Source organism: Plasmodium coatneyi, chromosome 5, assembly GCF_001680005.1.
Source record: "Plasmodium coatneyi strain Hackeri chromosome 5, complete sequence".
NCBI classification, from domain to species: domain Eukaryota; phylum Apicomplexa; class Aconoidasida; order Haemosporida; family Plasmodiidae; genus Plasmodium; species Plasmodium coatneyi.
Window position 1 is genome coordinate 420,216 of NC_033560.1, and position 21,892 is coordinate 442,107.

Below are 21,892 nucleotides of genomic sequence, written 5' to 3' on the forward strand. Positions count from 1 at the left end.
GCAATTTATGCGAATCCCCCCACAGGACAGCCTTCCCCCCCGTTTGTTCTTACGTCCATTCGGATGAGCATCCCTTTTAACAGCCAATTCGACAGGCGCTTGCTTCATCAACACACACATTCTTATCCTTTAACTGTTTTGCAACATCCCTTTTTTGACGCCTCCTTTTTGGCGAGAATGTTTGTTTGGATCTTCCATTTTTTTTTTTTTTTTTTTTTTCCCCTCGCCGCACACAACTGCAACCTGGTGAGTACTTCACCCGATGAACATTCCTCTTAAGTTGTTTTTACGCTAAATGGTAGAGGAATAAACAGCATCCGCTTTTATTTTGTTTTACTTTGTTTTATTTTTTTATATTTTTTCCAACCCCGCCGATTAACCAACAGCACGCACATGCCGTGAATTCTCCCGACCGATGCGTGAGGGAAGCAAAAATGAGAAAAAAAAAAAAAAAAAAAAATACAGCACTCTGCGCAACGCAAACGCGCATGATCAGGTGCAAAGTGCATTTTCCGCGGCAGCCTCTTCCCACCGATGCGATGATGACAACGCCCCCCGTTCGATCTTAAAAAAAATTAAACGAATAAATGACGCTGGGCTATAGGGAAACGTGTACATTTCTCCTCGTGCAGGTCGCATTCGGGTAGCCCATCAGCCACGAATGGGTCTCACAGCAGTGAGGAAAAATTGGGCACATTCGCGTGAGCGATGTTGCCAAGCATGTGATTTGCTAAACATATGATACGCGCAACATGGTATGCGCTTTTTACCTTTTTTTGTTTCGCCCCCACCACCGCCGGGCTTTCGCTTGCGCTTCGAATTAAAGGTTACAAGGGGGGTGCCCATGGGGGGAAGTGCATCGTTCTCAACAGGGGCAGGCTGGTAGATACCTCCCCCCCTCTTTCCACACTTCTGCTGAGTTGTTGAATTCCCGAGAGCAGTATTTTTAAACCCCAGTTTGTTTGTAGCACCGTTTACGTTTTTTTTTTTTTTTTTGTCTCCCTAACTGTTTTGTTTTGTCATTTTTTTTTTGTCGCACCGCATCTTCCCCGTATGTCTTTCCCCAATTGCGTCTTCCTTCAGAACAATGGGGAACACACTATACAGCAGCACAGGGTGCAGCTCCACCCAGCTGGACGATATGTACTCCAAGTACCTAAACAACCTTTACAACATTTATAGTTACTTGTTTAAGTATGAGCACTTCGTCTTTATGAATTGCTACGCGTTGAATTCCTTCTGCCATGTCTTGGAGGTAGGTTCTGCACAAAATCGCACTTGCAGCGGTTTCTGCGCGTTTTTCCGTGCAACACTCCGGTGATTGGCTACCCCCGTATAATGTAACCCACCTGCCGCACCACCCACCCTTGCAGGGCATCAACAACAACGAGGGACATGTCCTTATAAAGGTGTTCAAGCAGAGATGCGAGACGCAAAAAATAAAAAGGATTCTTTACACGCTCAAGTTTCTCTTCTCCTTTGACCTCTTCCCAAATGTGTAAGTGTCTCCAGAGAGGTACCACCCGGTTGAGAAGCCACGTAGACTTAGGCTCCGTCTTCCATTGTGCGTTGTGCATCCTGCCATTTGGTCGCCACCCAGCACTTCCCTTCCTTCCTACCCCCACAGCCTGCCCTACAACCGAATGAGCGTGTACGAAAGCAACATTTACATCTACAGAACGTTTGTGCTTAAGAGTCTGGACCACTACCTTTTCAACGAGAGGAACCACAAGCCCTTCAAGCACTTCTTTCTGTTTCAAATATTTCTCGCCATTATCCAGCTGCACTCCCTGGGCATCTACCATGGCCATATAAAGAGCGAAAATTTTCTTCTCCAGAATGGCATGCACATACTCATAACGGATATTAACATATTGAATAAGTATTTGTACTTCATTCCAGGGGTGAGGTACGTTTGCACGTGGGTGTGTTCCTTCACCTGGAAGAAGTGACTCTATGTTAAGCATCGCCTGTCCACACGTCTCTACCTCCTCCGCAGGTGCGAAGACAAATGGAGCAGCCTACAGCAGCGCCTACAGAGACTGCAGGATGACATTTTCAACCTAGGGATACTCGTTCTGGAAATTATGCTCAGTGATAAGAGCGTTTCATACGCATTCCTGAAAGAGAACTACCATGACAAGAACGAGTATAACTTCTATCGGGGTAGGAGTAGACAAGGCATGTTCCAATTTGTGGGAAGTGAAAACGGAGCAGACAAAACCAACGGAAAAGGAAAATCCAGTGCAAATGCCAAAGTGAAAAGAATAAAAAGGAAGGAAGATAAGGACTGCCACTTTGCCAGCAGTGGTAGCGCGGAAAGTGCGGATCGCATCATCGACCTGTCGACAAAGAAGACAAGCCACAATTTCGTGCATGCACTCTCCCTACCGTTTATAAACAAAAGAATAAAAAACGAGGAGGAAATTTTTTTTCAAGAGAACAAACACGTTAAAATGAACATAGACAAATATAGGCACTACAATTACCACTACATTAATAGCGTAAATTACATTAACATTTACAACGACTTCTACAACAATGGGACTTTGCATCCAGTGGGTGAGAACAATTCGCACAGGGGAAGCCTCACTACTACATATGGAGAGAACGTGGTGAATGAGCTTCCTCCTAGAAGTAGGACTGCTCTATATGGCCAAACGGATGGGTTGGATTCTTTGGGGGAGATTCCCCATGCGTATAGCGATTGTGAGGTACTCGGGGGAGAGACCAAAGGAGGGAGGAAAAACAGAGGTACTTACGATAGACTCGATTTGCACGTACCGCAAGATTGGGGGTATGGCAGCTCGAACGACGTGGGAGAACCTTCGGTGAAGCAATCCCCCCTTGGTGATGCATCCCCCCCCCGTAGACGCGCCCGACATGCAGACAGAAGAGAAAAGGGAGTGCCCTACAAAATTTGGAAAATTGTAAACGTAGCAAAACACCCATTTATTGTATACTCCCTCATCAATCATTTCTTCCTACAAAAAAAAAACAACATTTTTAAAATTTTCAAATACTGGTCTTATTATGTCTTCCCGAGTACATACAAGTACGTGTTCTTCCCTCTTACGATATTGCAGCTACACCCCGTCTTTAAGAACGCAGACCTTTTTATTCTGCTGCTTCATTATAACTTACCTTTCATTTTGTTCCACCTGGATTTATTTGCGCGAAAGGAACAGGACAAGTATGACATGCTACAAATGGGGGGCAACCCAAAAGGGGAAGACGCAAAGGGAGCGTATAAACTACATCAGCCGAACCACCACGCATGTGACGGAGGAAGCAGTTCGGGGGGTGCACAGGAAAAAAAAGAGACTACACCTCAGCAAACGAAACAACCGACGCTGCCACAATACGCGGGTCGGCTCGCCCACTTCGTTGACGTGGTTAAGGAGTTCACCACGAGCGTGAACAAGCGGCAGATGGAGACCTACATCCGGGGCAGTGACTTGGGGGATGACGTGAGGATGCAGCTGCTGAAACAGTGGCGTGTGTGCAGGAGAGAAACCAAGGGAAGATGCAGCCGAACCAGAGGAGTGTACCATTCGACGTGCCTCTTTCCCTTCCCAACCTTATCATACAGGAACACCCACGAATTTTACAGAAACTTTTTGTCCTTTTACAAAACGCTGTTTAATGCAGTTTTTCACAAAGACCAGAGTTACATTGATATATTTAGCGGCTTGGAGATCTGCAAGAGGGAAATTTACGCACCCCTTTTTCGGGCTGCCCATATCAGGAGGAGTGCTGCCACTGGTTTACGAAACCCCAAGTGGAGGTTCAACGAAGACGTACTCCAACTTGCAAACATGTTAATCACGTCGTACCAATCCCTTGCATACGAGTCGACCAAGTTGCTCTGCCTTGAAATGCTCTACTGCATAATTCACCACCTGAATGATAGTACCCTCAACAGAGAAATCGCGTCTTTTCTACTTTTTTGCATGAACAAGTCAGGTGAAAAATTAAAAGTTATGGTCATCAAATCCTTTTACAAAATTATGCACAACGAAAATGCCTACGAACATATGTACCCCTACGTGGAAAAATTCTTGCCGTCCTTTTTCTCGCTCAAGGATAGTAAAGAAAAAATGGAAAAATATTTTTATGTGAAATATTTACCGCTAATCGCCAATGTGACCATTCAGTATATATATAATGTTAGTTTGTTAAAGAAGGGGGGAAAAAAGCAAAAAGAAATTTCTAAGGAGGAGCAGGATGGCCAGAAAACGAACCCTGATGAGGTGACCATCTCGGAAGTGAAGCACATGGATATGTTAAAAACACTTCGCAACCAGTTAGTGCACATTTTAAAATACGCCACGGACGAATCTATTCTGTTTGAGTTTTATGAGCACCTAATCACCTTTTGCAAAATCATGAGCAGAAAATGGGTCAAAATATATATCCTCCCTTATTTACTAGCAAATATTTACAAGACGAAGAATACCTTCATCAGAGCTCTGTCCATTCGGATCACCCTGCGAATTATGTCCTACATTAATGACAGCGAAACGTACAAAATGATTTGTGCCTATGTGAACCCAATTCTTTTCGAGGGAAACGAATTGGCCATTCTTTTTTTGCTTTCCGAGTGTAACATCCTCCTGCAGAAAAATGTGCGAAAGGGAGGGCGCTCCACTGGGGTTCCACTCAGTGGCCACCAAAGCGAAACGACCGAAAGGACCAAACGGGGAAAAAGAAACAGAAGACGCATATTCTTCTTGCACAAACTTAAACTAAACCACCTCCGCAACCACCCCTCTGTCGCCATTCGTGATTTGGTACACACAGTCCAGGCCAATCTATACCAAATGCCCCCCTAACGCGCGAGAGAGGGGGAAAAAAAGAAAACGCTCATGTGTTGGTCCGTCTGTGCGCTTACACACATGTGCAGGTGCAAAACGTTCCGCCGATTTTTTTTTTTTTTCGTGGCGCCGCATTGCTTAGCTAGCGCAGCGTGGGGTAATGCTTTTTCCACGTTACCCATTTTTTTCTCATTTTTTCCCCCATTTTGGCGCACTGCCATTCATACTGCTCATCGCGGCGCCGGTTCCATTTGCAACACATAAGCACATTTGTAAAAAGGAATTTTTTTCGTCTTTTCCAAACCGCGTCACATATGGGGTGACCCCATTTCAACAGCTCAGCATTTGCAAGACGGGGAACATGTTCACTGCGCCATGCATTAAGCACGTTTTAACTTCCCAAACGGACGCGGCAAGTTCGTTCCTCCACGGGGTGGTGTAAGTATTATACACACTCCAGCACATATATGTGCGGGGGTTGATGGGTGGTCTTTTTTTTTTTTTTTTTTTTTCTTCACTTTGTTGAGAGTGACCGGGAAGAGCAGCGAAAAAGCGAAAGTCACCAAAATGGAAAAAGTGGCGAACGTTAGAGAAGTGCCCAGAATGATCAGCGCTCATGAGATATCCCCACCCAACGTCTCCTAACGGGGTTAGGTGTGCCATAACGACACCGTTACACTTTTTTTTTTTTTGCATGTGCAGTGGTAATCCCTTTGAACAAATTTGTTCCCATCACTTTACCAAAGATTTTTAAAATGTGAAAAAAAAAAAAAAAGAGGCAAAACAAACACATACATTGTTACACTTTTTTAAACACCGATCGGTGAACTTCAATGTTTGCAAATGTAGAAACATTTTAATGAAGACTTTTTTTCTGTAACTGTTTCTTTTGTGTGTTGTAAATCTGCACTGAAACAAGTACACTCCATGTGTATTTAGATAGCTTTAACAACACACTTTATTTTTCCACGTGTTCAACTCTGTCAACATTTGTAGATTCATCACACGCAAGCAGTTCTGCGCAGAAGAAGGTGGAAAATGAGTTTACAAATTAATTAATCAATGTTTTCTTTTTGCATGACTGCGTGTGTGGGTATACATGTGTGCAGTTTGATTTGACGCGCGCTTTGCCGAGGTTCGGAGAGTTCTCAGCATTATAGCCTTGGTGGTCGGCACGCCTCCAGATCGTAAACGTGTGTGTATATCTATATCTACATATATAGATATATTTATTTGCACACCCGTGTTTACACACACGCGTACACACATACGGGGGAATGGAGAACGCTCACAGGTGTGTGCACTTTTTTCACCACACGCATTTGATTACGTAAAAATTTGCGAACATGATGAACGGTTTAAATACCGAACGGTCATGCGTGAAGAATAAAAAAATTCTTTATGTAACACTCTTCTTCGGAGAATCATAGGAGAAACATTCTTACGTTATTATATTAGGGGAGAAACGTATATAAACGTGGTTCGTACAATATAGCGTGTTCTACTCTCCCGTTGATGTTGTTTTTGCCCAACGAACGTGCACACTTGTAAACGGTGTGGATTGTCATTTTGTTACGCTTTATTTTTTCTATTTTATTTATTTTTTTTTTATTAAGAAAAATTTGCATTACTTGCCAGCAATTTTTCTTTTTCTCACTCTTCTTCACCACACTTAATGTTACAACACGTGTGTACGTTCGTACGTTTGTGCTATTTACACATATTTGTACTTATATCAATAATCAGAACGTACACACCTGCGTGAAGACGTTTATGTAAACGATTTTCCCGTTGTGTACTCTTCTTTTGAATGTCCCTCTGACTAGCCAGAAAAAAAAAAAAAAAAAAAAAAAAAAATTGCCACCCTACATAGCGTTAAAAGCAGAGAAATATTCTTGCCTGGTCAGGTAAATTTTGACACAATTTTTTAATTCTTTTTTTGTTGTTTTTCTCCACCCTTACGTTAACCCCCCCCATTTTGTAACCCTCCGATCGTTGGGAAAAATGGAGGTACTGCAAAACATGCAACGAATGGACAGGCGGATTATGGAGATCAGAAATCTGCGAAAATTGGTGGACGATGAGCTAGACATTGACCTTACGGGGGATGTGGGAAATTACATGAACGCGCTAGCCAATTTACACATTTTGGAAAAAAAAAAAAAAAAATTCCCAATTGGTGGTGAGCTCGGAGGAACTCAGAAGCTGCGGTCACAAGAAGGGCCGAAGGAGATCGAGAAATAGCGTCTCGTCGAATATGGGCGGGCGAGGAAGGAACAACGGAAATAGGAATAGCAAATCGAATGGAAATGGCGGACGTCGCGATGGAGGCCGCGGGGGAGACGGAGGAAGCGGCAGCTTCAGCGGAGGAAACGGGGACGATCAAAACGATAACAACAATCGTGACGATCGTGACGATCGCGATGACGAGGAAGAGGAAACCCCCCAAAGTGACGACGACCAAGACAGTGACAAACCGAAGAAGGTGAAGAAGAAAAAAGAAGACGGAGAATCCGAAGCTGTTGAAGGAGAAGAAGAAGCGTCCGAAGAGGCAGACGAATTAACCGAAGAAACGCGCGACGATGCGGGCGAAGTTACTCAAACGAAGAATCTCGAGCAGATAAAGTTGTTGCCGGATATGAAGCTGCTTGTGGCCCCCGAAATGGGGAATGCACAAATGAGCGAAGAAGAGGCATTGGAAAAAACAACAAACATAGTTGAGGACAATGACATAATTAATATGATAAACGATAACGCGTCGTCCATTCGGGAATACAGCTTTGAAGATTCTCATATCAAGGCCTGCCTGTTAGAGAACAACGCAGGAATGCACAGGATATCGCCAGAGGAAGCTCAAAAAATCGGGAAGAACATCGTCAGCAACCCGTTTACGGCCAGCAGTTGTGGGGGAGAAACGGATGAGCAGTACGTACGGGTAGACAGTCTTGTAGAAAGCGACGCAATGCAGAACGGGGGAGAAAACCTTCCAACATCCCATCTCAGGCGCTACAAGACCGAGGCAATCAACAAGTGCATCCAGAGGCAGCAGACGAAGATAAAGCTGAACAATGTGTTGACAGAGCTGAAGTTTAAAAACGCACACCAGGTTGAGTACCCCCAGGGAGAATACTCGGAAGAGCATAGCCTATCCGGAGGAGACATGAACAATAATTTGGAGGGGATGGAGGCACATAACGAAAATTTTCACCCCAATAACCAGCAACGCGAAAGCTACAACAGTCCCTATGACCAGAATTATACCGACTTTGTCAAACACTACGTAACGCGCGCTGGAAAATTTTACAGAGATGTGGCCAAACCGCAAGTTGAAAAAATGTTGAATGCACAGTCACAATCGTTTGGATTAAGACATTTATATAAAAATGCAGGAGATTTATCGTACGCCTATGGAAGTTCCGAATTTAACAGATCATTGTCTACCTGTATGGAGGAGGGAGATACGAAGAGGGAAGTAGACGATTGTAATTTTACAAATTACCTGACCTGTTCAGGCGACAAGGTGATAAATAGATACTTCGAAGAAAACATGAACTGCATAGCTACACCCCTGGCGGAAATGAAAAAATACATGCCTACCCACTTGGGCTATTACGAGAATTTTAATTACAGCAAGGCGCTGGACACGATTGGCAACTACGACTGCACGAATGCTAAGGAGTACCTCGAAAATTATGACTGCGTGAAGGGCGCACGCGCGTTTGTGGAGGAGAATTCCTGCGGGACGGGCATGGCACGGCTGGCGGAGCACGTCAATTTGGAAAATGTGCGAAGACACGTCAATATGGAAAATTTACGCAAACATGTCAACCTGGATAATGTGCGAAAACATATCAATATGGAAAATGTTCGAAAGCATGTCAACTTGGAAAACGTGAAGAGACACGTGAAACTACCATCCATGGCCAGGCGCATCAACATAAGAAGCGTGGCGGAGCAGATCAACGTGGAGCAGCTGAAAGAGCGCCTAGACGCAGAGGGGCTCCTAAACGCACAGTGCTTCGATGGAAATTACAACATCCTGGGGGAGGCCTACAGAAATTATGTGAACAAATATATTGAGGAGGTTAAGAAGTCTCTACAAGAACAGAAGGAACACTACACACAGAACGCCAACTGCAATGCACAACTGATGAACAACGGTTTTGTCAAACTAGCTACGAGGAATATTCGTAATTTAGGAAACGTTTACACGAGGAATAGAAAAAAATTTAATTGGAATAATCATAAGGAGTATATTGCGTTTAACCATAGGAAGTATGTTGGTTTGTTAGATGAATGCTACAAGAGGAGGGTTCAGTCTGTGAAGAAAAAAATTAAGGTGAACAAGGAGTTTTTCGACAACTACTTTAGAGCGTGCACTATTGATTGTAATAGTAACAGGTACATGGGGTCGTCAAATGATCTGTCCAGAAGTGCTGCTTCTCTCTTTGACTATGGAAATATTGAGATCAATTCGTTCGAACAAGCAAATTCTCTAAACCTAGCTGACATGCATCTCCCGTCGCTGTTTAAAGGTTCCGCTTCTTCGTCCAACCTGCAAAGGGTCAATAGTAATAGTGACTCCGAAATGGTGGGAAGCGCCTACGGCAACGGCAATGGCAACTCCGACGAAGGGACAAACAGACGCAACGGAGACGCAGCCACTGACGAGGGTGATGATGCATATGGCGATACTTACAACGCTGACGTGGACGACGAACAAATAAACATCCCCTGCTTCCCACAGAAGGAAAACAGACTGAAGCATTTGAAGTCCGTCCTGGCAGACAGTGGAGGAATCGAAAGCGACATCATCTATGATCAGAAGAAAAATATCTTCTTCGATTTTAATGACAATGCTTATGTGCACGTTGAGGGGAACTTATATTTCAACGCAAAGGATAAGTTATTCTACGAAATTGACTACATCGATGACTTTTCCTACGAAAACGTCAGAAAGGGACTCCTCCAACTGGGCCACTTCCTCATCACCGAGAAATATGCACCCTGCAAACTTATCATGCGACTGTGCACACAGTTTAATTCGTTCATGTATAACTTCCTCGGTTTGCACAAGTACAACGTCTTTTACGCGGATAGGGATAACCTCGTGGAAATTATCATCAAGTGAGGCAGCGTCAACCGGATTGTACGCGTCACTGTATTAGCTTCAGTGCGTCCTCCCCACGTATTTTTTTCATTTTTTTTTTTCAATTTTTTTTACAATATTTGCGGCGTAAATTTTCTGACCTGTTCATAATTTTTTTTTTTTTTATTTACCCCGCCGTCCTACACGTGGGCGATCCATTTGTCTGTGTTGCTCTTTTGTTACAGTTAAAAAAAAAAAAAAAATTATAACCAATTTCAAACGTTGTAACTTATTTCAAAAGTTGTAATCCATTTAGCTCATTCAACATAATATAAAGCCCATTTTGGAGTGCTTAAAAAAAAAGGCGCTACCCATTTGATGAGCAACTTGGAGGTGATTTCTCCCTGGGGGTCAGTCACACGTAACGTTACGATCCGTTCAGTTACGTTACGTTGTGGCAATGCACGTCACGCCAAAAAAAAAGGAAAAAAAAAATTACTACACTGTTTTGCGCGCAGGATGGAAGCAAACATAGCCGCATCATATGAGTAGTTTTGTAACTGTGTTTTCCCTTCACAACTCGCCCAAAAAAATCGTTTTGTCCGACGAGCAGGACACGACAATGTCCTCATACGGGTGAAAGGCAACGTCGTTTATGGTGCTCGTATGACCTGGCAAGGTGTACTTTAGCATCTTCTGCTTGTAGTCATAAATGTAGAGGTGGTTGTCTCCACTTCCACAGGCAAGCAAACTATCGTTATTAAAAGATAGTTTAATTAAATTGTAGTCGATGTTAAACCTGGGTGCTGGTAGCTGGAACAAGAGTTTGTCGTCACAGGGGAAAGGTTGAATGTCCCAGAAGCAGATGGTCTCGTCTGCACTGAGGGATGCCAAGACGGTCTCTTCGTTGTTTACCGCTAGACCACTTATGTAATGCTTATGTCCTGTAAAGGTATCTTCTAACTCTGCACTGGTAACGGAATACTTGCTTATTCTATCATCCGCAGAAGACACGTAGAGAGATTCCCCCTTTTTGTCTGAACAGATAGCTAAAAATGGATACTCATATGTGACCGTGTGAACCCATTTTTTGCATCTAAAGTCCCAAACCTTTACAGTAGAATCATCACTACAAGTGGCAAATAAATTAAAATTTATTACATCTAAGCCGTTAACGATACTTGTATGTCCCTTAAAACTTCTGACTTTTATTTCATTTTCCACATCCCATAGGAAGGCATTAAAATCAGCGGATGCACTACATATGTGTGTGTCGTCTCTACACCACTTGGCTTGCAAGACTGCATTCTTATGTCCTCTTAAAACGCATAACGTTTCACACTCGTTGTAGACATTGTGCACCATTATCGTCATGTCGAAGCTGCCAGAAGCGATGAACTTTCCGTCAGATGAAAAATTCACTGAGTACACTTCCCCCTTGTGGCTGCTTATTAGCATATTGGGGAAGTGCAGCCCCGTTTTTCTCTCTCCCCCTCCTGGGCCCGGTCCCGGGCCCGCCCCTCCTTCCCTTTCGTCGGTAACCAATGCGTGTGGATTCGCCTGAACTATTTCCATGTCGGGGAGCGATGACAGAGCGGCTCGGTATTGACTTGAACAGGGGGTGTCCCCTCCTCTCTGCTAAAAAGGCCTGTTACTTCTTCGTTTCTTCCGGTTATGTCATTCTACGCACGTGGTGCGGCGTCCTCGTGGCTATCTACTTCTGCGCAAATGGGGGGGGTGATGATCCAACGTGGATCTCCCCGCATGTAGTACAGGCGTACCCGTCAATGTAGCTCTTTTTTTTTACCCTTTTGATTACGCCGTTCCAGTTAAAAACTGGGTTAGCCTCTTGCGGGCACGCCAACGGGAAAATTTATTCACTTGAGGGGTTACCTATTCATCGGCTGGGTAATATATTTTTTTTTTTTACCCAAACAAAACTTGCCATAGTTTACTTCAGGTGCCGCCCCTTTTTTAATGAGCTTGTTATGCCCCCACCATAATGCAGCAACAGTCGCTGTAGTTGCACTCACTGCGGTGCATTTATTTATTTACCTCTCCACTTTGTGGCATCCCCGCGTTATCAACGAGGCGATTTGGGGGAAGAAATAATTTCCCACAGAAGGTGTTCCCCCCACGATGTGGCTCTAACATAGCGTTACAGAAAAAAAAAAAAAAAAAAAAAAAAAAATGTAACCGTTGTTGAGCGAGTGCTCATGTTGTCCCCTCCTCCAAGAGTAAAATATCGAATGGGCACATAAATACAAATGACAATTCATATCATTTTTTTTTTTTTACCACGGTGACGAAAGAACCTTCCACATTCGGAGAAGCGATTACCACTTTGGCGAAGGAATAAAAATTTAAAAACTGTACTGCGGGCATTTGTGTACTTGTGGATGGAGCAGCTTCATCAGTGGGTATGGAGGTGATGGAAAAAGGCCCCATTAGGTAGACGCAAATGCAGAAGTCGTATAAAAAGGCCTCCCTCCCCCATCGAATTAACGTCCAATAAGTTAATTCCTTTCAGTTCCACCGAAAAGGACTCAAATAGTGGGGAAAAAAAGAAAAGTGTCCTACTTGGTTACAGCTTCATTTCTGCTACGTCTTTACTACTACCCCTTTGGTGCCACCCCTTTGGTTCGTTTTGAAAACTCCTACCAACCGTCGTCTGTCATGTCTCCCTTGCGATAATGGAGAAACAACACCTCCGAATTTTTCCTGTAGGGTCTCTCGCCAGTCTGTCCTCCGGGGGGATCACCCCGCATGCACACTTTGACCCTAAAAAAAAAAAAAAAAAAAAAAAAAAAATCTTATGCACGTTGTCCCCCACCACACTTGACTTGTTCTGTCTCAAATGGGGTGGCAACTTTTAACTGAACGAAAAAGCCACTCAAAGGTTATGCAGTTGTATAGAAAAAAAAATGCAACAGTACGCATGCAGCAGGTGCAAAAAAAAAAAAAAAAAAAAAAAAAGACCACCAGTTTATGCTTAAAAACGTGTATGGATACTGATTGAAAAAAAAAATTTTTCTGGAAAAAACGAGTTAGCAAATGTGAGAACGTAATGGTAAGGGAACTTCTCTCTTGTAAGGAACGGCCCGGCAGGTACCTAAGTCTGTGCAAGGTGTACTTGTAGGTGAACTGATCAACGTGGTGGTGGGCGTCTTTCCATGCTCACATGAGGAGTAGCACTATTCTTCCAATTCTATACCAACCGATTTGACCACCTGATTTTTATTCTCTACAAAATGAATAACAGACAGCTCCTGTTGAGTACTCTGCTGCTCCCCCTGCTGGTTGCCTCCGTGAGGACCAACTGGGGGGCACGCCTGAAGGGGAGGTCACTCCAAGAAGGGGATGATGCGAAAGACGCCCCTCACGGGGGGAAAAACACCAACCAGTATTTCAAATGTTTTGTGGACAAGGCAAAGGAAAACACGGCCGTAAGGGAGGACGACGTGGCCAGGTGGGTGGACCCCCAACACAACTCCTGCTACTGCAGTGAGGAAAACACGCAGCCGTGTTCGATGAACGATATAAGCAACTCCAAGTTTATAAGTCAACTGATGAAGACAGAAATCTGTGATCTCAACGATAGGGGAAGCAAGAACAACCTGTTCATCGTGTTGGAAAACTATTCGACGATGAAATGCTCCAACGTAGATAGCACGACGGAGAAAATTAATCAGAGCGAACTGTACAACTATTGCAAAAGTGGGTTGCCTGCCTGGGACAACAAGCACTTTTACGAGTACCTCAATTGTGACACGGTGAGGAATAAACAAGGGAAGCAACCAGACGGTATTGGACCAGATGGTATTGTACCAGGACATACCTGTGCTGACTTGTGCAAAGAGATTAAGGAACTTTGCAACTCGAAGAGCTCCCAATTCTACTCCTTCGAAATGTGCAGTAAGTACTACGAAATAAATCACTTCACGGCAGATATTTTTAACAAAACTTTTAAAACGTTCCAGGATAACTGTTCCTACTTTGATCCCACCAATAGGGGACTACTTCTGTGCAAGCATAAACACATCCCCTGCGAATTCAGCGAATGGTCCGATTGGACCACCTGCACAAAGTCTTGCAAAAATGGTAGTTACGATGCAGAAGCAATTCGAAGTAGGAAAAGGTACCTAGTTAAGGAAGTGAAGTATGCTGGAAAGGCATGCAGCATAGTGGTAAAGGATAAGAACAAACTGGTAGATGTAGATTTCTGTGGTGAAGTCCCCCTATGTTCTTCTATTAACCCGTCTAGCAATGCATCTAACAATCGTAACGGTCCTGTTGACACTACCACCCCGGAGAAGACATACGACAACCCCCCTTTTGTGATACCACTTAAGGAAATAGAAAAGGCCAACATGCTAAACGACTTGAACCAACCAGATGGAGACGTCATAAACGAAAACTTCGTGCATAATGAGATGGATACTTTAACTGAGTGCACCGTGGCAGACATGGGACTCTTCGAACATTCAAGAGAGTACAGTGAGAAAATAAAATCTTGTGCTTGCCCTCCTTACCACTCTCCATGCTACTTTAAAGACATATACAAATCAGACTACTGGAAAAAGTCCTTCGACAGACACTGTGCAGATAATCCCACGCTTAATGTTGTCACGGCGGATTTTGTTATGCTGAGTTGTGATAACTCCATAACCATTAGGAAGAAGGAAATTGCAGTTAACACTTACCTTGCTATGACCTTTGACTGTCGCTCTCCTACCTTTCGATATTTGTTTTGCTCCAAGTCTAATGAATCCTCCAGAACGAATATTTTTTACATCGTCCTTACTTGTGCCCTTGCGTTAATTTCTTCCTTGTACCTCATACATTTGCTCTTAAGCGAGCATGACAAGTGGGCCTTTTTCATCACTCGTATTGTTAATCCTAAACGGGCTTCCCCAACGGACCACCCTTCGACGGGCCATTCCTCAGGGTCCTCTTCAGATGAAATGAACGACAACGGAGAGGAAACCCCCAACCCGGAGGACACCCCCACGGTAACCCCCTTGCGGAAATATGGATCGAGAAGTTAATTGGACGTTTAGTAAAAGAAAAAATAAACGTTAAAGTTAAAGAAAAAAAGTAAAAGGGACAAAGGCGTATGCTCTTTTTGTGCATGCAAAAAATTGGCAATAATTTAAAAAGTTTCAGAAGGCGTAGTGACTCCGCATGGCGGCACCACTCAAGAAGAGATGCGCTTGTATGGGCGTCTGCTAAACGCTCGGAGGGGAAGACCTTCGGGGATCCCAACTGTTGGCATTACCCCACAGCTTCACTTCATCCTCACACGGAATCAAAATGTTTGTTTACAACTAGCACACAAATTCCATTCCAAAGAACTTTTTTTTTTTTTTTTTTTTTTCTCTTGCTCTTTTTGCAATTCCAAACGGTTAGATAGTTTGCACGGTGGGGAGGGGGGAAAAAGTCGCACAAACATACGGCAAGAAGACACCCCCTTTTCACATCGCCCCCGTTTTATTGTCACGTCTGGACGGCCAGCTTAACCAAGTGGTCCATAAAAATTTTGAGAGACACGTCATCTGTGTTAATAATGTAGGATTCGCTGTTGGACGTTCCGAAGGTGCTACCACTGAGGGAGTTGTGCGTTGTGGACGGGTTCACCTTGGCTAGAAGAAAGCGGCTCTGACTACCACCACTGTTACACAAAACAAATTTAGGGATAGGGAACCGGTCCTCCAAAATGGACTTGGCATCCTCATGAGGAGCGTTTAGTAATTGGCTAAAGTGCTCATATTCGGGTTTCTCGTGAAAGCCCTGTTCTCTCCACTGGTATATCATTTCCCCGTACCAGACGACGATATGGAAGTAAGAATCCAGCAGAAGGATGACATTAGACTTTAGTGATTGCGCGTCAAGGAGGACAGGTACGGGGGTGTGTGACTCGAACGAATATTGCAATAACGCTGGTTGTATCATAATGAGAGAATTCATTGCATTTTCCCGAAGCAGGATGGATCTGTAGTAGGCCGTCTCATCCGGACTAGCATTGAACGTCTGCAAAAAATGGGACCTCCTTAAGTGGTACATAAATTGTGGGTAAATAGAAAACTCGGGCGACAAATGGAAGGAATTCACATCGTCCTTCTGATAATCTGCAAAGGTGCTCACTAATCTGATCAACTTCCTGTCTAGCCACCTTAACACATCTATGGGTTCATCCGTCTCAGCCTTTAGAACCGCAAATCTAGCCATAATCACAGCAGCAGTTTCTTGATCGAACCCTTGGGATATTTCTGCAATGTTTGCTTCTGCGAAGCGGTACGAAATGGTTGTGACGCGCAAACGCCTACGACCACTTGGGTGCTGGTAGAGCGTCTGGAACTGTAGGTAGGCTTGTCTATCCGGAGGAAGAGAAGAAATGTTTTGGTTCACGATTTCAAAGTAGAAGGCTATGGTGGACTGTCTGTCTAATGCACATATGGTCCATTCGCACGTGCCCCCTTCACCAACACACGTATCAGAAACATAGTTGGCTATTTTTTTGTTGCTTGAACAGCCACCAATAGCACCACAGACACGAAATTCCTTCGAACAAATTATGGTAAGCTTTGCATTATAGCCATGTTTTATGTATCCATTAGAATCTGTCTCGAAAATTTTCTTAAAGGAATCCTTAAATACATTCATGGAGAAGGAATCTGCCATTACCATGTAGCCGTTTGTCTTTTCACAACATACCTTCATTTCATACAACCCGATCTGATCCAGGGAACACGCGAAAATATCAATAGCGTGACCTGATGCTACGGCTCTATTTGCCAAAGCGACGTAATATTTTAACGCCTTCTTCACATGTCTGGCGTTGTTATTCTCCTTCTGTAAATCTAGATGATGTCTTAACGATTCACTCAATGGGGTGTCTACAATTTTCCCCGGAGAGGTGGTGTCTGCCCCTCCTATGAACATCATTACTCTGCCACTCAATTGGTTGCAGCAGCATTCTAACAGACCTATTGCTACACTTAGGGCTACCCCTGTGCACCTCTTTGCTCTCTGATCAGGGGGAGTGGGCCAATTATCCTTCTGTATGTCCTCCAATAACATGTTAATATTATATTCACATTCACTAACTGGTTGTAGAAACCTTCTAGCAGATGCAGATGTGGTGGAACTTCTGGGATCATTCCGTGTTCCCAAGTTTAACTGCTTCTGCAAATCTTGTGCAGTGACATCCTTGGTCCCCTTGAACACATAAGATTTAAGACAATCCTTGAATCCTATTTCGTGCACGTAGCACATATTTCCAAAGGTAATTATTCCGATGTGTGCATCTGGGGGCATCAAACTTATGCACTGCTGGATTGAATCCTTCAGCTGCTCCAGCTCCTCCTCCAGGAGACACGTGTCAATCACGAACAGGAACGTCGGGGGTGGGATGTCCCCCACGTTGGACGGTTGTATGTATTCGATGTTGGAGTACATCACGTCGGCGGGCAGGTTCTGCAGGGGGGGCAAAACGGTTACATGACAGCAATAAACGGTGATCATTATGTAGAGTCGCACTAGCCAGAGAACGCAACATACATAGATGCATAGATACATAGATGCATAGATACATAGATGCATAGATACATAGATGCATAGATGCGTAGATGCACAGATGCACATGATGGACACACTCCCTCCATGTAGACCACTGTCCTTTCCTCCCTCGAGGCGTACCTTCTCCGAGATGTGTTCCGCGTAGTGCAGAGGGAAGGGGTTCTTTATATTCGAAAAGGGACACGTCCATGTCTTGTTCCTAAAGTCTATGTTGCAGTACGGGTTCAAGATGCAGTTACTCGTTTTGCACTTTAGTGGCTCGTATTCCACTAGCTTCACGCTGTTGTCATCCGTTCTTTTTAGGACTGTGTAGAGACAGCCCAGAGGCACCTCAATTTTCGACGCCTCATTCTTTGTAGGGGGCCATAAGTTCCAACTGAAGCGGATCCCCGTCTGATTTTCCTGCAAGTGTATATCCATGTTATCTACTTATCGGTGCATGAACAAGGTGTGTGTATTTATGTAGGGGGGGAATAGAAGATGCGGGTAATCCGGGGAGAGATAAGGCCTTCCCTAGGTTGGTCTAACTTTTGAGAAGGCCCTCTCTTCCTACACAGTTCCTTCTGTTTCTTCCCCTTCTGCGTAGCAATTACTTAAAAAATGGGGAAGAGGTGCCTTGTGCGGGGGTGAAAGAAAAAAAAATGCTTCCTCCGCGAACATCCCAATCAACGGATGCGGCACCGTTCCCCGTGCATCTGTGGCGTTTCCCTCGATGTTGCCTCTTCCTCTTCGTGTACTCAAAACTACTTAACGCACCCACGTGTGTCACTCATGTGCACACAGGGACACACGACTACATGTGAATGTTTGCAGGTACTACTGCTGCGGCTGCTTCGAATGGGGCAATAACGACCCGTTCAGGGCACAAAAAGGAAGAGAAAGAAACAGAACAGAACAAAACAACAGTTATTATTACAAAATTGACTGCCTGGTTTCAGAGGCATACTCATTCGCATGGCACAGCAGATGACTTCACTCGTGTGGGGCGGGGTGGTACGTATCACGGTTTCTCCTCGTCATCGGTGAGATGAATGTTTTAAGTTGTGTTGTATGCGTTGGAGTATGAACTGCCGGTGCATTCTTCTTTCCTCTCCTTTTATGGACGTTTCTTCGCTTCATAGGGCAGCTGCGTGATAGGTTGCCACATGGGCGGTCAACCACAAGCATACTGCATAACGTACCGTCAAACGTACGGCCAAAGGTACCGTCGAACGTACCGCTGAATGTACCGCTGAACGTACGTGCGTGGCATACAAACGCGCGAACGTCAAATGACACTTGGGCGTTTTTTTCCAAAGGAGAAATTGACGCAGATAACAAAATTAAAATGACAAATGGGGAAAATGTTTTTCCTTCCGTACGATCAATACGGTGGCCACGTTCAAAAAGGAAAAAATAAGAAAGAAAAAAAAAAAAAAAAAAAAAAATATATATATATATTCCGTAATGCACAAAAAAACGTTGTCAAATTTTGGCGTATTTTTTTTTTTTTTTTTTTTTTTTTTCTGCGCAACAAAATGGTGGGGGGATTTGTAAAGCATTGCCCCTAACCTGTTCGCCTAAGGCGTAGTGTACCAACTGCGCAGAGGAAAAACAAATAAGGAAGTAAATCGCGGAAATGAATACCGTAAGAGGGGGCAGCTGTTCTCCAAAAAGTAGCACCCAGCGGTCACGCATATGCATATATATGTACGTATGTACATATGACATCTTCACCCTCGTGGCGCCGTTCCTTTATGCCCCCATGGATGCTCCAAAATGGAACCATAAAAAAGAAAAACGCCCAATGCAATACAATACAACGAATGGATCAACCTGTGGATAGAATATTCCAAAGCCGTAACAACTTGCGACATATTTTTAAGGGGGAAAAAATTAAAGCAAACGGGACATGCACAAATCGTCCTGGAAAAAAAAGAAAAGAAAGGAACACCCATTGGACATGTGTTGCATTATCCCCTCCTCTGCACTGTTTAAACGCTCTTCTGTTAATGCGAACGGGGGGTGGTGAAGACTCCCGGCTGGAGGGTAACGCCATTGTCATAACCATCACCATAGGCATCACCTCACCATTGCCTTCCCTTCGGAGATGTGTACCCTTGGGCGGTCAGGGCAGGAGGGAAGGGACTACACCGTCAAGGCGCACAACCGAACTGGTGGCATTTACATCATTCTGAGGGAACCAACAAATGGGTACCACGTAAAACGGGGAAGGTACCCACATGTGTTACAACAGGACGTACTCACATTAACTTGCAAGGGAGAACTGGTGCAATACTCCCCCGTATGCGTCTTTTTTTGCCTGACTGGTCAGCTCAAATTTGGGGCAACTCCCTACTGATGGGAATGTAGAGGGGGACAAAAAATATATTTAATAAACTGAATTTAGTCCATTTCGATGTTGTACGTTCATCGCGGGTTGGGTCGCAAAACACACGTGCACCACTTCATCACTCCACACCTACTCTTCTTTTTTTGGATCATTTGCTGGCCGAGTAATTGCTGCTAACTGAACTGTCAACATGTGAAAGTTTTAACTTTTGTGCCGAAGCCTTTTGGCCAGCGCCGTCCCCACCCGAACGTACTCTTGCACACGCCTCCATACCTACTAGCGCAGAGCGAGAAAAATCGCCGCAGCGTGGCTCCGTCCAAAAAGGAGAAACGTCCATTCAACTGTCCATTGGGCCAGTCGAAACAAAAAAAATATATATATAACCTTGGCAGGGATTTACATCTCCAGTAGTGACTACATCATCACATAAAAGATAGACATTGAGGAGAAGCAAATACGGGTGGAAAAAAAAAAAAAAAAAAAAAAATTCACCCCTGCGCGGTACGCAGCAGCGTGGGAGAGTATCCATATGTGCACGCAAATTGGAAACTTCCTTGTGCGTTCGTAGATTACTGGTGTTCTCTTCCTCGGTGAGACTTCCGCAGTCTTCGGAAAACTTCCACCTTGTGAAATCTCCACCCGTTGGGAAAGCTCCAACTCGTGTACCACCTGCATCCCTCTTACCATTTTTTAACCACGCCAACGTCGGCATCTCGGACAGGGAGCCTCCCCCATACGTGCAAAAAAATAAAATAATAACTGAACCCTTTTTGCGAAACAATCCAGCTCTAAATGAGTAAAGCGATGGCCAAGGAAGTCACCATTTCCCAGTGCATCAAAAACTGGGAACAGAAAAATGGCAAGACGGAAAAAAAAAACGGCTAAGGGAAAGGGGCGGCCTGGACAGTGCCAACGCTGCAGAGTTGCCCCAACACCGTTCACCCCCCGTCATCACCACCCTCTCTGACAACGTTGTGCACTCCCCCCAATGGGAAATATCCTTCCCCCTCGTAGGCAGAAAAATCAGCGAAGAAGAAGAAGTGAGCTTCATTTGCCACGTCCCCCTAATCGAAAAATTAGACAACAGCATCAACTCGCTGGAGAAGTGCAAGCGCCTGTCCTTGTCGACGAACCGAATTGAAAAGCTCATCCCCATGTCCGGTCTGAGTACGTCTCTGCGTGTTGAAGCGGTCGTACTGAACTCCCCACGTGGTTCATCGTTTTGCAGGCCAACTACCCACCTCTCCACAACCCCCTTCCCGCCGTCGCAGAGAATATTGAAATCCTCTCTCTCGGAAGAAACTGCATTAAAAAGTTCCAATTCCTCGAGGACATCAGTGGCACGCTCAAGCAGCTGTGGATGTCCTACAACAGCATAGACAAGCTGGACAACCTGCAGTCCCTTAAGAAGCTGCAAGTGCTTTACTTGTTTCACAACAAAATAAAAAATATCGAGGAGGTCGACAAGCTGGTGAGAGTGCAGGGAGCGTCCCCCACGTGGAGGTAGCGAAGTATCCACGTATCGTCGCGCTTCCCATTTTTTGTGCTGACCTGTTCATACGTTTTTACAATTTTTTTTTTTTTTTTTTTTTTTTTTCCCCACCCTTTTGAAGAGCGCCTTGCCAGAACTTGCCGAGTTGGGACTTAAGGGAAACCCCCTCTATGAAGGAAAGACAAACGTAACTATCTGTTTAGCTAGTTAGGCAGTTTGCTTGTCCTGCCCCTTTTGCGAAGCAAGTCACACACGTTTGTTCCTCGCCCCTTATTCATTAAACTGTGTAGGAGTATATGAAGCTGGTGATTTTAAAAAAGCTGCCCCAGCTGAAGGTCGTGGACAACGAGACGGTAAAAAAAGGAGTGTTTCGACGTGTATAATGAAAAGAAGGGAAGGAGAAAAATAACCCTGTGCTGGGTCATCAGTGCCACAGAGGAAACAAACCTGAGGGGACACATATACAAACGCATACATACTTCCCCCTACGTGTGCGTTTTTACTCACTTCCCCGGAACAATGCAGATCACGGAGAAACAGAGGAATGACGCCCTGACCGTGGAAGTTTTTTGAGCGAAAAAAAA

At 44.4% G+C, this 21,892-nt stretch overlaps 7 protein-coding genes across 7 annotated transcripts; 5 read left to right on the forward strand and 2 right to left on the reverse strand.

The window, feature by feature from the left end:
- Positions 1-955: 955 nt before the first annotated feature.
- On the forward strand, positions 956-4,835 carry PCOAH_00010690 (Serine/threonine protein kinase; the record flags this gene model as incomplete). The annotated part of the gene is made up of 4 exons (XM_020057878.1): positions 956-1,255; positions 1,374-1,498; positions 1,628-1,909; positions 2,000-4,835. 4 exons carry the CDS (start codon positions 1,088-1,090, stop codon positions 4,833-4,835), a joined length of 3,411 nt encoding a protein of 1,136 aa, XP_019913632.1.
- A 1,986-nt stretch (positions 4,836-6,821) lies between these two features.
- On the forward strand, positions 6,822-7,061 carry PCOAH_00010700 (Uncharacterized protein; the record flags this gene model as incomplete). Its single annotated transcript, XM_020057879.1, has 1 exon — positions 6,822-7,061. One exon carries the CDS (start codon positions 6,822-6,824, stop codon positions 7,059-7,061), a length of 240 nt encoding a protein of 79 aa, XP_019913443.1.
- A 13-nt stretch (positions 7,062-7,074) lies between these two features.
- On the forward strand, positions 7,075-9,948 carry PCOAH_00010710 (Uncharacterized protein; the record flags this gene model as incomplete). Its single annotated transcript, XM_020057880.1, has 1 exon — positions 7,075-9,948. One exon carries the CDS (start codon positions 7,075-7,077, stop codon positions 9,946-9,948), a length of 2,874 nt encoding a protein of 957 aa, XP_019913480.1.
- A 531-nt stretch (positions 9,949-10,479) lies between these two features.
- PCOAH_00010720 (Uncharacterized protein) lies at positions 10,480-11,481 on the reverse strand (the record flags this gene model as incomplete). The annotated part of the gene is made up of 1 exon (XM_020057881.1): positions 10,480-11,481. The coding sequence occupies one exon, from the start codon at positions 11,479-11,481 to the stop codon at positions 10,480-10,482; it is 1,002 nt and encodes a 333-aa protein (XP_019913375.1).
- A 1,676-nt stretch (positions 11,482-13,157) lies between these two features.
- On the forward strand, positions 13,158-14,954 carry PCOAH_00010730 (Uncharacterized protein; the record flags this gene model as incomplete). The annotated part of the gene is made up of 1 exon (XM_020057882.1): positions 13,158-14,954. The coding sequence occupies one exon, from the start codon at positions 13,158-13,160 to the stop codon at positions 14,952-14,954; it is 1,797 nt and encodes a 598-aa protein (XP_019913411.1).
- Positions 14,955-15,402: 448 nt separating this feature from the next.
- PCOAH_00010740 (Uncharacterized protein) lies at positions 15,403-17,904 on the reverse strand (the record flags this gene model as incomplete). Its single annotated transcript, XM_020057883.1, has 2 exons — positions 15,403-17,382; positions 17,605-17,904. 2 exons carry the CDS (start codon positions 17,902-17,904, stop codon positions 15,403-15,405), a joined length of 2,280 nt encoding a protein of 759 aa, XP_019913595.1.
- Positions 17,905-20,608: 2,704 nt separating this feature from the next.
- Positions 20,609-21,881, forward strand: PCOAH_00010750 (Outer arm dynein light chain 2; the record flags this gene model as incomplete). The annotated part of the gene is made up of 6 exons (XM_020057884.1): positions 20,609-20,675; positions 20,831-20,983; positions 21,088-21,287; positions 21,430-21,495; positions 21,599-21,661; positions 21,834-21,881. 6 exons carry the CDS (start codon positions 20,609-20,611, stop codon positions 21,879-21,881), a joined length of 597 nt encoding a protein of 198 aa, XP_019913629.1.
- Between the last annotated feature and the right edge of the window lie 11 nt (positions 21,882-21,892).